This window comes from Mesoplodon densirostris, chromosome 9, assembly GCF_025265405.1.
Source record: "Mesoplodon densirostris isolate mMesDen1 chromosome 9, mMesDen1 primary haplotype, whole genome shotgun sequence".
In the NCBI taxonomy this organism is placed as follows: domain Eukaryota; kingdom Metazoa; phylum Chordata; class Mammalia; order Artiodactyla; family Ziphiidae; genus Mesoplodon; species Mesoplodon densirostris.
In genome coordinates, this window is record NC_082669.1 from 91164397 (window position 1) to 91180699 (window position 16303).

At 36.7% G+C, this 16303-nt stretch overlaps 1 protein-coding gene across 11 annotated transcripts in view; it reads left to right on the forward strand.

Moving 5' to 3' along the window:
• NRF1 (nuclear respiratory factor 1) overlaps positions 1-16303 on the forward strand; it is a 127234-nt gene that overhangs the window by 42490 nt on the left and 68441 nt on the right. For 9 of the 11 annotated variants that reach the window (XM_060108494.1, XM_060108500.1, XM_060108493.1 and 6 more), the window contains 3 exons: positions 2976-3207; positions 10885-10999; positions 13906-14032. In XM_060108494.1, coding sequence (XP_059964477.1) covers positions 2985-3207; positions 10885-10999; positions 13906-14032 — 465 coding nt within the window. In that variant the 5' untranslated portion in view covers positions 2976-2984. The remainder of the gene's footprint in view (positions 1-2975; positions 3208-10884; positions 11000-13905; positions 14033-16303) is intronic. The other 2 variants (XM_060108499.1, XM_060108503.1) reach the window with 1 other exon arrangement.

The following is a 16303-nucleotide window of genomic DNA, read 5'->3' on the forward strand; positions in this document are numbered from 1 at the left end:
TAGAGCCTAAGTTTTTAATTTTAATGAAGTCCAGCTTTTCAGTTCTTTCTTTCATGGATCGTCCCTTTGCTGTCATATCTAAAATGTCATCACCATACCCAAGTCATCTAGGTTTTATCCTATGTCATCTTCTTGGAGCTTTATAGTTTTGCGTTTCACACTTAGGTCTATGATCCATTTTGAGTTACTTTTTGTGAAAGGTGTTAAGTCTGTGTTTAGATTCATTTTTTTGGCAGGTGGATGTCCAGTATTCCAGCACCATTTGTTGAAGACACTATCTTTGCTCCATTGTATTGCCTTTGCTCCTTTGTCAAAGATCAGTTGACTGTATTTATGGGGATCTATTTCTGGGCTTGCTATTCTGTTTCGTTGATCTGTTTGTCTGTTCTTTTACCAGTACCACACTGCCTTGATTACTGTAGCTTTATAGTGAGTCTTGAAGTCAAGTAGTGTCAGTCTCCCAGCTTTATTCTTCTCCTTCAGTATTGTATTAGGGACTTCCCTGGTGGCACAGTGCTTAAGAATCTGCCTGCCAATGCAGGGCACACGGGTTCGATCCCTGGTCTGGGAAGATCCCACATGCTGCTTGCACCGCAGCTACTGACTCTGTGCTCTGGAGCCCGTGAGCCACAACTACTGAAGCCCATGTACCTAGAGCCCGTGCTTTGCAACGAGAAGCCACTGCAATGAGAAACCCACACACCGCAACAAAGAGTAGCCCCCACTCACTGCAACTAGAGAAAGCCTGCATGCAGCAATGAAGACCCAACACAGCCATAAAGAAAGAAAGAAAGATAGAAAGATAGATTGTATTAGCTATTTGGGGTCTTTTGCTTCTCCATATAAACTTTAGAACTAATTTGTCAATCTCCATAAAATAACTTTCTGGGCTTTTGATTGGGATTGCATTGAATCCATAGATCGTTAGGAAGAACTGACATCTTGACGTTATTGAGTCTTCCTATCTGTGACCTGGAATATCTGTCTATTTTAGTTCTTTGATTTCTTTCATCAACATTTTATAGTTTTCCTCATGATTTTGTACGTTATGTGAGATTTATACCTACGTGTTTCATATTTTTGGTTGATAATGTAAATGGTAATCGTGTTTTTTAAATTTCAAATTCTATTGTTCATTGATGGTATATAGGAAAGCAGTTGGCTTTTGTATGTAAACTTTGTATCCTACAACATTGCTATAATTACTTACTTGTTCCAGGTTTTTTTTTAATTGTTATTGATTCTTTTGGATTCCCTACATAAACAGTCATGTCATTTGTGAACAAAGACAGTTTTATTTCTTTTTCCTGTCTTACTACATTGACTAGGACTCCCAGTACAGTGTCAAAAAGGAGTGATGAGAGGGGACATCCTTATCTTGTTTCTCATCTTAGCGGGAAGGTTTCTAGTTTCTCACCATTAAGTATGATGCTAGCTGTAGATTTTTTGTAGATTTTTTTCTTATCAGTTTGAGGAAGATCCCCTCTATTCCTAGTTTGCATTTCTTCCTTTTTAAGGCTGAGTAACATTCCATTGTATGTATGTCCACGTTTTGCTTACCAATTCATCTGTTAGTGAAGAGCTGGATTGCTTCCACCCTTTAGCTATTGTGAAAATGCTGCTATGAACATTGGTGTACAAATAGCCCTTTGAGACCCTACTTTCAGTTCTCCCAGCATAGCATCCAGAAGTGTAATTGCTGAATCATATGGTAATTCTTCTTAAAGTTTTTTGAGGACCGGTATGCATAGTTTGATATAAAAGGATGTTCACTTCACTGCTGTTTACAATACCAAAAATTTGGAAGCTGGCTTCCTATATATCAGTAGGTGATTGGTTGCATAATTATTGAACATCGATACAGGGAAGTGTTCTTTGGCTATTTAGAAAGGTCTGGTAGATTTGTATGTTTTGACATGTCAAAATGTCCCGATATATTGTCAAAGAATAATATATGTATTGTGAACCTCTTTATTTTAAATCATATGTATGTATTTATGCTTCAAAAAAAATTTTAAGGTTAAGATACTTCTCTGTAGGTTAGGGAGGAAGAAGAGGGGACAGATCATAAGTACCGTAGGAGAGCAAACCTTTATCTTACTACTGCATCATTTCAGGGTTTATAAGAAACACAGTTTTATAAGCAGAAAAACCAATTTGAATAATCATGTTAAGTATTTTACTTACTGTTTTCTTTTTTTGTTTTTTTTTGTTTCTTTTGGTACGTGGGCCTCTCACTGTTCTGGCCTCTCCGGTTGCGGAGCACAGGCTCTGGACGCGCAGGCTCAGCGGCCATGGCTCACAGGCCCGGCTGCTTTGCAGCATGTGGGATCTTCCCGGACAGGGGCACGAACCTGTGTCCCCTGCATCGGCAGGCGTACTCCTAACCACTGCGCCACCAGGGAGGCCCTTACTTACTGTTTTTATGTCCACAATGTCAAATGCTAGGATCTTTTTTTTTTTTTTTTTTCTTTTTGCGGTATGCGGGCCTCTCACTGTTGTGGCCTCTCCCATTGCGGAGCACAGGCTCCGGATGCGCAGGCCCAGCGGCCATGGCTCACGGGCCCAGCCGCTCCGCGGCATATGGGATCCTCCCAGACCGGGGCACGAACCCGTATCCCCTGCATCGGCAGGCGGACTCTCAACCACTGCGCCACCAGGGAGGCCCGCTAGGATCTTTTAAATATCTTTTTTATCATTATATATAATATCAAGGATATTTATTGTTTTGTGACTTGAGGTATAAAATTAGCACAATGAATTTCCATCAAAATAGTTTCACACAAGGAAAATATTCTACTATTTTTATGTCATATTGGAATGATGCTCCCCATTTCCTACGACTTGGTGTGGTGAGGTATGTAGTAAAATCAAAGGCTTGTCAGAGTTCCTCTGCTCTTGAGGAAAATATCTCTTATTTTAAGCATTGGAATACATTACACACTGAATCCTGTTCTTTGCCTTTTTTCTGACAGTAGATCTTCATGGAGGAACACGGAGTGACCCAAACTGAACACATGGCTACCATAGAAGCCCATGCAGTGGCCCAACAAGTTCAGCAGGTCCATGTGGCTACCTACACTGAACACAGTATGTTGAGTGCTGATGAAGACTCACCTTCTTCTCCTGAGGACACCTCATATGATGATTCAGACATACTCAACTCCACAGCGGCTGATGAGGTAACAGCCCATCTGGCTGCTGCAGGTAATGTTTGTATTGGGAGCTCTTCATTTTTGGCTTAACTCTGATACTGTGCTTATCTGAAAGAACCTAGGATACAGGCACTCACATTTATTGTCATATCATATCTTCATGATTTCTTTTTAAGCCTTAAATTCATAACCTGTACCTGTATTACACTGAGACTTAAGTTCCAGACTCATGTACTATTAGTGATAAAAACTTGGTTTTGTTTTTTCCTCCATTCCAGCACTCTTCACTTTTTAAAAAAAATTCATTTATTTATTAATTAATTTTTTTTTATGGCTGCATTGGGTCTTCATTGCTGCACATGAGCTTTCTCTGGTTGCCATGAGTGGGGCTACTTTTCGTTGTGGTGCATGAGTTTCTTATTGCAGTGGCTTCTCTTTGTTGCAGAGCACGGGCTCTAGGTGCGTGGGCTTCAGTAGTTGTGGCATGCAGGTTCAATAGTTGTGGCTCGCAGGCTAGAGTGCAGGCTCAGTAGTTGTGGCGCATGGGCTTAGTTGCTCTGCAGCATGTGGGATCTTCCCAGACCAGGGCTCGAACCTGTGTCTCCTGCATTGGCAGGCAGATTCTTAACCACTGTGCCACCAGGGAAGTCCCCACTCTTCACTTTTAACTCAAGCATTGAGTCCATTTACATTAAATGTAATCACTGATATATTTGGGTTTAAATTTATCATGTTTACTATATGCTTTCTCTTTGTCTCACTTGTTCTGTTTACTTTTCCTTCAATTTTCTTTTGGAGTAATTGATAAGTTGTTGGGTTTTTTTTTTCATCTTTTTCTTGTTAGTTTGGAAGTTATACATACTTTTGCTATTAGTGGTACACCTAGAAATACACACCCTTCACTTATTTCAGAGTCTTATGTAAGTGGTACTTTTGTCCTCTTTAGGGATAATGCAAGTTTCTCAGAACACTTGAATTTCATTCCCCTGCTTCTGACCTATATGCTGTTGTTGTCCTGTGTGTTAATTCTTTGTATATTTTAAGCCCTATATGACATTATTTTTGTTTTATACATAGTCAGTGTTAATTTTCCCCCTTATATCCCACTTGCCTTCTGAGAATTTTTCTTCTTCCTAAAGATACCACTTTATTTCCTTCAGCATGGTTCTGCTAGTAGTAAAGTCTCTTAGTTTTTGCTTACCTGAGAATGTCTTTATTTAACCTTCAGTCTTGAAGGATGGTCTCCCTAGGTGTGGAATTCTAGGTTGGCAGTTATTTTCTCTCCTCATATTGAAAATGCTATTCCACTGTCTTCTGGTTTCCATTCTTGCTTTTGAGCATTCAGCTCTTTCATTCTAACAGCTACTCCTTGGAAGGTTATCTCCCACACAGACCCCTCCTCCACTGCTTTTAAGATTTTCTCTGTCTTTAGTTTTTGTGATATATCTGGCTCTGGATTTCTTCTCATTTATTCTGTTTACAGTTCCTTTAACATCTTGAATCTTTGGATTGATGTCTTTCATCAATTCTGGAAAATCTTAGCCATACATTTTGCTTCAGTTTTGCATCCCCTCCATTCCGTCTCTTTTCCTTCTTTGACTCCAATTAAATATATTAGTCTTCATATTGAAACCCTTATGTCTCTTTCCTTCTGTATTACTACCCTTTTGTCTCTTCATGCTTCATTCTATGTAGTTTCTGCAGACGGTCTTCCAGTTTATTAATTTTTTTCTTCAGCTGTGTCTAAGGTGATTTTAAGTCTGTCCATTGTTATTAGTTTCGGTAATGGTTTTGTTTTCTAGTTTTAGAATTTCTAGTGTTTTTTTTCCTCACTCCCAAATTTGCAGTATTACAGTTTTCAGTTATTATAGAAAAAAAATTTTTTTTTGTTAATATCCATGAGTAAAGTAAGCATTATGATTTTACAGGCCATTTGGTCATTTTACTTTCTGAAGTGCATATGGGTCTGTTCCTGTGATATGTTACTAGTGCTGTTTCTTGTTCATGTTGGTTTTTCTCTTCACATATTGGTTATATTTGGATGAATGCTGGATGTGTGTGTGTTTGGAAAACCATTTTTAGAAATAATTTGGGAACTAGAATAATATTATCCTCCTCTAGAGAGGATTTTTGTTTGCTTCTACCAAATGCCTGAGGGCACTAGCAATCCTGGATCATCTTAATCCAATTTAAGGTTTTGATGTTTTCTGGGCCTCTAAATGACTTAAAGCTGAGTGATATTTTGTATCATTCTCTTTGCTGTTTATATTGTATATTTAGCACTGTGTGGAAGACTACATGTAGACCATGCCTGAATGGGTCTAATATTGTATAAGAAACACTGATGTTAGAAGATATTTAGGAAAAGCTGGACAGAAAATCAATGATCAGAAATGGCCAAAATACTACATTTTTTTTTAGTTTATGCTGTATTTAAGGTGAAGAAGACAGTTGCAATGAAAATAGACTTACTGCTGTCAGGTGTTATCTACTGTGTATTTCTGGAATGGTGAATTTAAAAATAAGGCTTAGTGACAAAACACACATAAAATGTTTGTGAAATATTTTTTTGAAATTTTTATACTTCCCAGAAGAGGGCATCCTAACATAATAAATCCAGTTCAACTTCTTTCCTAGGAAGGAAGATGCTTTTGAGGCACAGTTTTGTGACATTACTGTACTGCACTGTCATAGTTTTAAGATTAGCAAAGAACTTTAACCCTTTCATGTGGCGATGTGGAAACTGAGGCCCAACTGGTAGAAATGATTTACCATTGAATCATTCAACAGTTATTGAGGAATTATCAATATTATGTACCTTATATTATTATATGTAGATACTGTGAACAAAGACTGGCAAGAGCTTGCTCCTAAAGTAGCTTACAGACCAGTGGTGGAGAGAAGGGTACAAATAATAAAGTAAAACAATTTCATAAAGCACTGATGGCTCTGAAGAATATTATGAAGTGTAAGGTAAATGGAGCAGGAAGGGTAGCTGGTTACTGCTTTTTCTAATCCTATTTCCTTCTCTCCCTCTACTGAAGTAACCACTATTCTGAATTTGGTCTTTATCATTCTCTTGCATGTCTTTCATACTTTTTTGTATGTGTATGTATCAGTAAACAATATTTAGCATTGTTTTTGCATGTGTTAAATTGTATATAAATGGTATCACTCTGATATTTTTTGTCTAACAGTGTTTATTTCATTCAGTATTATTTTTCTGAGATTCATTTATGTTGATAATGTGGCTAGATGTTTTCATTTTGACTGTTATTTAGTATTCCATTCATTATCTAAGTATGTTGTATATTGGGAGAACACTTAGGTTGTTTATAATTTTTTGCTATTTACAATTGCTGCAAATGAAAATTATTTTATATGTTTTCTTGTACACATTGAGAGATCTCTTGGCTTTGGTTTTCAAAGTTCTTTTGACAGTGTCCCACAGTAATACATTGTGATCTAGAATAAACAGATGCACATATAACTAAAATAACAATTTCTCATGAAGTAATACTTACTCCTCCTGCAAGTGACACACTCTCATGTGTTCTAATCTCTTTACTTTATTCCATTTTATTAAAAAAACAGAAACAAAAACTACTCATGAGCCACCAACAGGTGGAAATCCGCAGTTTGAAAAGCACTGCTTAAAAAAAACAAAACAATACAAAAACACTGCTTGAGGGTATAACCAGGAGGGGAATATTTCCTTTGTCCATTTTCAAATGTGTTGTCTTTTTTTTTTAGGAGTTATTGATATTTTTTAATACTAGTGTTTTCTTGGTAATATGTATTGCAATTATCGCCTACTTTGTTGCCCACTCCCTCCCCAATTTTTTGTTACTTCTTTTTGTCCATAAAGGTTTTGATTTATATTATTGTGAAGTTATTAGTGTTTTACCTTACAGTTTATGCTTTTGGAGTCTTGTTTAAGCAGTTCTTCTTAACCCTGAGTTTATAAATACTTTCCAGTAGTTTATTGTAGAAGTTATAAAGATTATTTTTGTTGTTTTATTGATGTTTTTGTTTTACATTTAGGCCTTTAATCCACCTGTAATTTATTTTCATGTATAGTATGATGTGTGAACCTACTTTCATTATTTTTCCATGCAGACGGTCAGTTGCTCTGGCACCATACATTTAATCGTCCATCCTTTTCCCACCTCTGTCTTCTGACACAGAAGGGTGTTTGTGAACTCTCGAGTCAGTTGTGTTGGTTTATTTGTCTATCTTTCAGTCAGTTCCACTCTGTCTTAAAGACTGTAGCCTTATAGTAACTACTGATACTTGGTAGGATGAGTGCCTCTGCCTCCTTTTTAAAATCTTCAGAAATTGTTTTGGCTATTCTTAGGCCTTTGCACTTCCATTTAAAATTTAGAATAAGTTTATCAAGTTCCACACAAAAAAATGGGGATTTTTATTTAAACTGCATTAATTAATTAATTTAGTTAAGCAGCTTTAGTCATAATACCTAAAACTAGAAATAGCCAAAGTGACCATCAGTAGAATAATGGATAAACTGTGGTTTATTCATACTCCGGAGTATTACTCAGCAATAAAAAAAGGAACAATCTACTGATACATATAACAACATGGACGAATCTTAAAAACATTATTCTAAGTGAAAGAAATCTTACACAAAAGAGTAGATACTGTATGATTCCATTAATTTGAAGCTCTAGAATAGGCAAAACTAATGTAGGGTGAAAAACAATAATTGTGTTCTTATGGTGGGAGGTACAGTGAGAACTGATTGGGAAGGGACATGAGAGAAATCTTGTAGTGATGATACTATTGTATATCTTAGGGGATTGGATTTCATAGTTCTATGCATTTTTCAAAATTTATTGAATGATTTGTACATTTTGTAATATGTAAATTTTACCTCAAAAGAAAAAACTTGTGAATAAATATTGAACTCTAGCTAATGATATTCCTACTGAATTATTTAGGGGGATCATACTGCAGTTTACTTTGAAATGCATAAAAAAAAACCCAATATGGGTTGATAAACGTGTAGAAAGATGGATAGTTACATATACTAAAATGTTAATGGTAGAATCTAGGTGGTAGATATATGAATGTTCACTGTAAAGGTCTTTCAACTTTGCTATATATGTTAAGTTTTTTTAATATATTTTAAAGTTTTAATAATAAAATGTTGGACTCCCACAACTCAATAGCATAACAAATAACCTGATTTTAAAATGGACAAAGGACTTGAATAGACATCTCCCTAAAGACATACAAATGGCCAACAAGTAAGTGTATGAAAAGGCGCTCAACATCACTAATCATCAGGGACATATAAATCAAAACCACAGTTGAGATACCACCTCACCCCTGTTAGGATGGCTATTATCAGAAAACCAAAAAATAAGTATTGGCAAGGATGTGGAGAAATTGGAACCCTTGTATGCTATTGGTAGGAATGTAAAATGGTTCAGCCCCTGTGGAAAACAGTATGAAAGTTCCTTCAAAAATTAAAAATAACAGCTGCCATATGATGCAGCAATTCTACCTATGGATGTTTATTCAAAGGAATTGAAATCAGGATCTCGTAGAGATATTTGCATTCCTGTATTCATTGCAGCATTATTCACAGTAGTCAAGATGTGGAAACAACCTAAATGTCCATTGACAGATGAATGCATAAAGGAAATGTGGTATGTATATATGGAATATTATTCAGCCTTAAAGAAAGAGGAAATCCTACCGTATATGACAACATGGATGAACCTTGAGGGCATTATGCTAAGTAAGATACACCAGGTCAGAAGGACAGGTACCGCATAGTTCCACTTATATGAGGTATCATATTCAAACTCTTAGAAGCAGAGAGTAGAATGGTGGCTGCCAGGGGCTGGGGTGTGGAAATGGCGAGTTGCTGTTCAACAGCATAAAGTTTCAGTGCTGCCAGATGAATACATTTCTAGAGATCTACTATACAACATTATGCCTATAGTTAACAGTACTGTACTGTACACTTAATTTTTTTTTTTTTTTTTTTTTTTGCGGTATGCGGGCCTCTCACTGTTGCAGCCTCTCCCGTTGCGGAGCACAGGCTCCGGACGCGCAGGCTCAGCGGCCATGGCTCACGGGCCCAGCCGCTCCGCGGCATGTGGGATCTTCCCAGACCGGGGCACGAACCTGTGTCACCTGCATTGGCAGGTGGACTCTCAACCACTGTGCCACCAGGGAAGCCCTTAAAATTTTGTTAAGGCAGTCGATCTCATGTTAAGTGTTATTACCTCAATTTTTAAAAAATTAAATGTTGGAAAAATGCATCAATAAGATTTTTTTCCTCTACCAGCTGTTTATGATGGAAAGGAAGGTAAAAGGCATTAATTTATTTTTTAATTACTTTGGGGCTCTTTAGAGGGGTTTATTTAAGTCAGACTGAGTATACTACTAAACAACATGTAGAGAGGCTCATCTAGAGGCCCATATCCTCAAGTCCATTCTCAAGTAGGTCTGTGTCTTTATTCCTGTTTTACCCCTAGGTTCTTCATGACGTTTTTTTTGGGAGGCCTATTTTAATTGAGCCACTTATAGAACATATATGCCAGGATAACCTGAGCACTTAAACCTAATTTTCATTTAAAATAGGGAGGCCTATTTTATTTTTTTATTTTTTAGAAAATAAAATTGTCTTTATTTTTCAGTTTGTTTTTAGTGCTCAAGTTCTACTTGAACATTGGTCCTTTTATTTTTCTTTTATTACCTGCACAATGACATTTATCTTTCTAAATATTTTCCTGAAAATTACTTATTTAAAAGTCCATTACTTTCTTAAAAATCCTTTAAACCTCAAGACAATTAAGGAATTGTTGACACTGATAATTCACTACCTGAATCGAGTTCTTTCAAATTGTGTTAGTCAAACAACCCTTGTGTAGAATCTTCCTTAAAGCATACTGAGTCAAAAAAAAAAAAGCACTGAGTAAGCATGCAGCTTATGTGTGGATGGTTATTGCTGTTGTCTCTATATTCCTAAATAGGTTTTTTTTTATTAGTTTCTGCTTTATAACAAAGTGATCCAGTCATACATATACATCTGTTCCCACATCCCTTCCCTCTTGCGTCTCCCTCCCTCCCACCCTCCCTATCCCACCCCTCTAGGTGGTCACAAAGCACCGAGCTGATCTCCCTGTGCTATGCGGCTGCTTCCCACCATCTATCAAAAAAATTTTTTTCCAATTAAGATGGTATCCTTCTAGATATTTCTCTTATATGTGGTGTGGTGGTATTAGAGTTCCAGGTATGAGTGATTTTCTCTGACTTCCTTAACTTGGCAGTTTCTTGGAGTAATGGATAGAGGGACACGGGGATGGAAATGAAATTTGAAATCTGTGACTTTTTTGTTTTGGCAAACTGTTCCTTTCAATGCTGCAATTTCATCTAGCACCTTTGAGAATATTGCCTTAACAGTATGGGTATGCTGACAAAACAAAACAAAAAAACACATTATGTAAAATTCAAGCTGCTGTGTGGTGGGGAAGTATAAGTCATTTACTTTTTAAAAAGATTTGTTGTAAGTTTTAATGGTAAACTAAAAAATGATCCATGTTGAACAGTAGTGAAGTATATTGGTATCAGGAGTATCTGTATTTATTGATAACATATGAGGAAATAAGTGCTACTTTTTTGTACCTCTGATTGTTTTCTGCCTTGTATAGCTAACAGGCTCTGCCTAATCTCAGCGCATCCCTTCGTATTTCAGGTCCTGTGGGAATGGCTGCTGCTGCTGCTGTGGCAACAGGAAAGAAACGGAAACGGCCTCATGTGTTTGAGTCTAATCCGTCTATCCGGAAGAGACAGCAAACACGTTTGCTTAGGTGAGGGCTTCCTTTCTCATATTGTTGCTGTTCCTCAAATACTTTATGGAGTGGATGACAGAGTTAGACTATACCTTATTAGGTTCATCAAGGGACACCAAGTTAAATTCTTTGATGACAGAATTAGACTTTATAGTACTCTTACAAAATAAATAAATGAAACTAGAAGTATGATTAACAGATGAATAGTATCACATTAATTCATTCAGAGAAAACTTATATGCCTGCTATGTGCCAGGCATTGTTCTAGGCCTTGGGAATATAACAGTTAACAAAATAAATTCCCTTAACGAGCTTATATTCTAGTGGAGGGAAAAAGAAAATAAACAGGTATGTAATATGTCAGATGATGAAAGTGCTATGGGAGAAAACAAAGCAGAGTAAGGAAAATAGAAAGGTTAGGGGATTAGGGGGGATATAGTAGTTTCTCTTTTTCTGTAGGAATGGTCTTCTTTCATAAGCCAACCTTTGAACAGAGACCTGAAGTAAGTATAAGGGCAACCATGTTGATGTCTAGGGGAAGAACTTTTTGGGCAGAGGGAATAGTAAGAGCAAAGGTTCTGAAGTGGGAAGGAATGTGTTAGACATGTTTGAGGAACAACTAGGGAAAGAATGAGAGGAGGCGTGGTCAGAGTAGTAGTGGAGAGCCACACCATGGCGTCTTCTGGTCCAGCATAAGGGCTTTGACTCTTACTCTGAGTGACGTAGGAAGTCAATGAGGACTTTTGGTCAAAGCAATGATACGATCTGGCTTATGTTTTAAAAGTATCACTCAGGCTACTGTGTTGAGAATAGTCTCTGGGGGTACAAGAATGGAAGCAGGGAGACCAATTAGGAGGTTATTGTAGTAATCCGGGCCAGAAATGACAGTGTCTTAAAACCAGTGTGGCAGTAGCAAAGGCAGTAAGAGGTGGTCAGGTTCTGGATGTATTTCAGAAGTAACCCCAATATGATTCCTTGATGGATTGGATGTGCTGTGTGAGAGAAGAAAAGGAGTGAAGGGTGACCTCAGGGTTTCTGGTCTGATTCCTGGAAGGACTGAGATGACACTTACTGGAAGAGGAGCAAGTGTGAGAGTGAGGGTAGGGTAGAATCAGGAACTTGGTTTGGATACGTTAAGTTTGTGATACCTCTTAACCATTAAGTGGAGATACAGAATAAGCAGTTGGGTATATGAGTCTGTAATTCAAAGGAGAGACCTTAGCTGAAGATATAAGCACATAGGTAGTATTTGAAACTATGAGGCTGGAAGAAATCACCTAGGGAATGAGTGTGGACCGAAGCACTTTACCCCTTAGAGAAATGAGAGGAATTATCAAAGGAGTCTAAGAAACGACCAGTGAGTCAGGAGGAAAACCAAGAGAGTGGTATCCTGGAAACCAAGTGCAAAAAGTGTTTCAAGAAGGAGGGCATGTGATCAGCACTGTCAAATGCTGCTGACAGGTTGAGTAAGATGCAAATTGACCATTAGATTTAGCAACATGGAGGTCATGATTGAACTTGACAAGAGTGTTTTCAAAGCAGCAGTAAGGGTGAAAGGATTGGAGTGTCTTCAAGACAGAATGGGAAGAGAGGAATTGGAGACAGTGAATATATTTTCTATCTTCATTCCTTCAAGGAATGCCACCAAATTTCTTGTTCGGTATGTGGTCCTTTGCTCAGTTTTATTTCTTCTGAAGAGTTTGTAGGTTGCAAAGAAAGATTATTACACATATGTGGTGCATGGAGGACTTAATATTTTGACAGGTTGCATAACATGTATTCATATATGATAAGAAATTTAGTCTATAAAATGTTCCAGAAGTTTCTTCTCGTAGTGTTTTAAATACTATATCCAAATATTTAAGATGTTTACTGGAATGTTGAATTCAGAGTGCCAGCCCATGTAAATGATATGTGACAAAAGCTGGAAAATATAGTCTATATTAAGAACATAAGTAAGAAACTGAAGGGAAAATCCAGAAAGTACTTAACAGTAGCTTTCAGCAAAGAAGTTATATACCACTAGATGGGCCAAAAAATTTCCTTTCCTTTAATGATAAATTTCATTTCCTTTAATGATAGTACAGGCAGGAGGAATTAGAATGTATTATTTATAGAAATATTTTTTCTATAATGGGCATAGACACAATAGTACATGCTTTTGGAGGAAGATGGAAACCTTTCTTGTGATATGTTGGCTTTGCTTCATTTGAATTGGCATGACTCACCAGTCCCTTGAAAGGGTAGACCAAGTTCCCAGAAGAATTATAGGATGTAGAACTTTAATCTCCCATGATTTCAGAGGGAAAGGACAGTGTTTCTATTTCATCCAATGTTGATGTATTTGAAAAAGCTCTTTTACTCCATCCTCATTTGTAAAATACTTTGGGACTAAGAATTATTGTTTATATCACAATGAAAATCTGCAAATGGCAACATTTTTGAAGTAGTATTTTTGGATAAAATTATGTCAGTAAGACATAAACAATGATTATATCAGTCAAAGAAATTAGAAGCAGGTCATTTAAGGCCCCTTCATTAAACATGGAGTTGATATAATAAAGTCTATAAGAGGACATCTCAGCATTTATCTTTGCAGCAGTAAGAGAAAACCCTTTTGGTATTGATGAGATCAGGAAGTGTGATATTCGCTGTATTCAGCATTGTGTCATGGCTGTGTCCTGAGGTAAACCTGAGGTAGACCCTTATATCAGTGAGCTAATCGTGGGTCTTCAGGACAAAGGTATGTACATATTTCTACTGAACAGGATATTAAACCTCACACACTCCCTTTTCACAATTCAGGTAAAAGAAACATATCTAATCAGAATAAATTGTCCCGAGTCAAAGTAAATCTTGTGTCTGTATTGCTGTAATTTCTATCTTCTTTAACTGTTTTTGTTTCTTTTCATTCTCTGATTCAGGAAACTTCGAGCCACATTAGATGAATATACTACTCGAGTGGGACAACAAGCTATTGTCCTTTGTATCTCACCCTCCAAACCCAACCCTGTCTTTAAAGTGTTCGGTGCAGCACCTTTGGAGAATGTGGTAAGAAAACTTGAGTTGTGTTCTCAGATACCCTTTGTTTTCTGTGGGTTGTTGTTCACATTTTTTTGATCCTTAGTCTAGCACAATAGTTATTCTATCTTCCCTTCATCCAGAGGTTGGAGTTGGGACTGGTTTTCAAACTCCTTTATGCAGATCAAAATAAAAAGGATCATTTCTGTTTCTGCTTTCCATAACAGGGTATTTTACCTCATCAGATGCAATGGAAAAAACTGACGTTGTGTTCTTTAAGAAACCAAAGCAAGATTTTGTAAGAATATTACTGATTTATGTCAGAAACAAATGGTGTTTACTCAAGATGTGAACTTCATGAGGCAAACCTGGGAGCATTTTATTGATCACTGATATCTGAGTTGCATATTTTATTTTATTTTTTTAACTTAAAATAATTAATTCTTTGACTGCATTGCGTCTTCATTGCTGCACTCGAGCTTTCTCTAGTTGCGGCGGGCGGGAGCTACTCTTCGTTGTGGTGCGCGGGCTTCTCATTGCGGTGGCTTCTCTTGTTGCAGAGCACGGGCTCTAGGTGCATGGGCTTCAGGAGTTGTGGTACCCGGGCTCAGTAGTTGTGGCTTGCAGGCTCTAGAGCACAGGCTTAGTAGTTGTGGCGCATGGGCTTAGTTGCTCCACAGCATGTGGGATCTCCCCAGACCAAGGATTGAACCCATGTCCCCTGCATTGGCAGGCGGATTCTTAACCACTGCACCACCAGGGAAGTCTGAGTTGCATATTTTAAATCTCTTGTATTTCTTCAAAGAATTGATTTAACACTGCTTCAATTTTGAAATATAGTTGAATATTTTGATTATATATTTATCCATAGCTAACTTTATAAAAATAGTATTTTACCCTTGCATATTTATACTATGTGAACTACTCTTTTTCTGGCTGAAATAACTTTGAATCATTTGTAGAATGTTGATCTGTCCAGATTTAAATTGCATTTTATTTTTACTAGGATAAGATTTATTAGCTTACAATAACATTTATTAGATCTCCCACATTGAACAGACATTTCCAGAGTTCAGAATTAGTAATCAGTTGAGATTTTGTTGTATTTTTTTTCACACACACAGATGTTGTGGTTCTTTCTTAACATCTTTGAGTTTTGTTTTGAGTTTTCCTTTAAATTCCTGAGGCCCTAGAATAGGATGCATATTAGGACCTTTCCTTAGAGGAATATGGTAAATGGCTTCTAGTGCAAAATAGTACCTGACAGGCAGCCCTCATGTAGTTGACAAACATGAAATCTGGGTATGTCTTCTTCAGTATTAAAATTTTTAGATAGTATTACTATTACTAATAATAATGTGATCTATGAAAAAGCCTCATCTGGAAGACTCAGAAAAATACCTCTGAAAATTACTCACTGAAAAATTCAAAAGAAAGTGTTAGATAACTGTTAGAGTCCTCCATAGAATACAAAAAGTTACAGACTCTATGAAACAGGAAAAAAATGGTCATATGATAGCCTAAACTGAGAAAAAGCAGGAGATATTTTTCTGTTGACTGACACTTGATAAATATAGGCTAAAGAATAAATGCCAGTAGAATTAGAGACAAAATATGTCTTCCAGACCACTAAAGAGGAAAAAAAGTCTATACACAAAAGATAGAAAATAAGGGGAGGAATTTAAAAAAAAACAAAACACAAAGTATAGAACAAAGTAATATAAGTGAGACCAATTAATTCTATTATAAACCATAAATGTAAATACTATATTTATATTGTTGTTAAAAATAAAGATTTGCTTTTAGATTGGAACAACAGCAACCCAAATCAGAACCCAATTCTATTCAATTTATGTGACATACTTACAGTGACTCACAAATGTTCAAAGTAGTTGCAAACTATACCATCAAGAAAATGAAAATACAATCCACAGAATGGGAGAAAATATTTGAAAATTATATATCTGATACAGAATTTGTATCCAGAATATATAAAGAACTCTTATAACTCAACAATGAAAAGACAGTTAACCTGGAATTCCCTGGTGATTCAGTGGTTAGGACTCCGTGCTTCCACTGCATGGGGCATGAGTTCAATTCCTGGTCATGGAACTAAGATCCCACAAGCCACGCAGTATGGCCAAAACAAAAACAAAAACAAAAAACAATTAACCCAATTTAAAATTGCAAAGAATCTGAATAGATATTTCTCCAAAGAAAATATAGAAATGGCCAGGAAGCACATGAGCACTTGATAAATAATCATTAATCATTAGGGAAATGAAAATCAAAACTACAGTG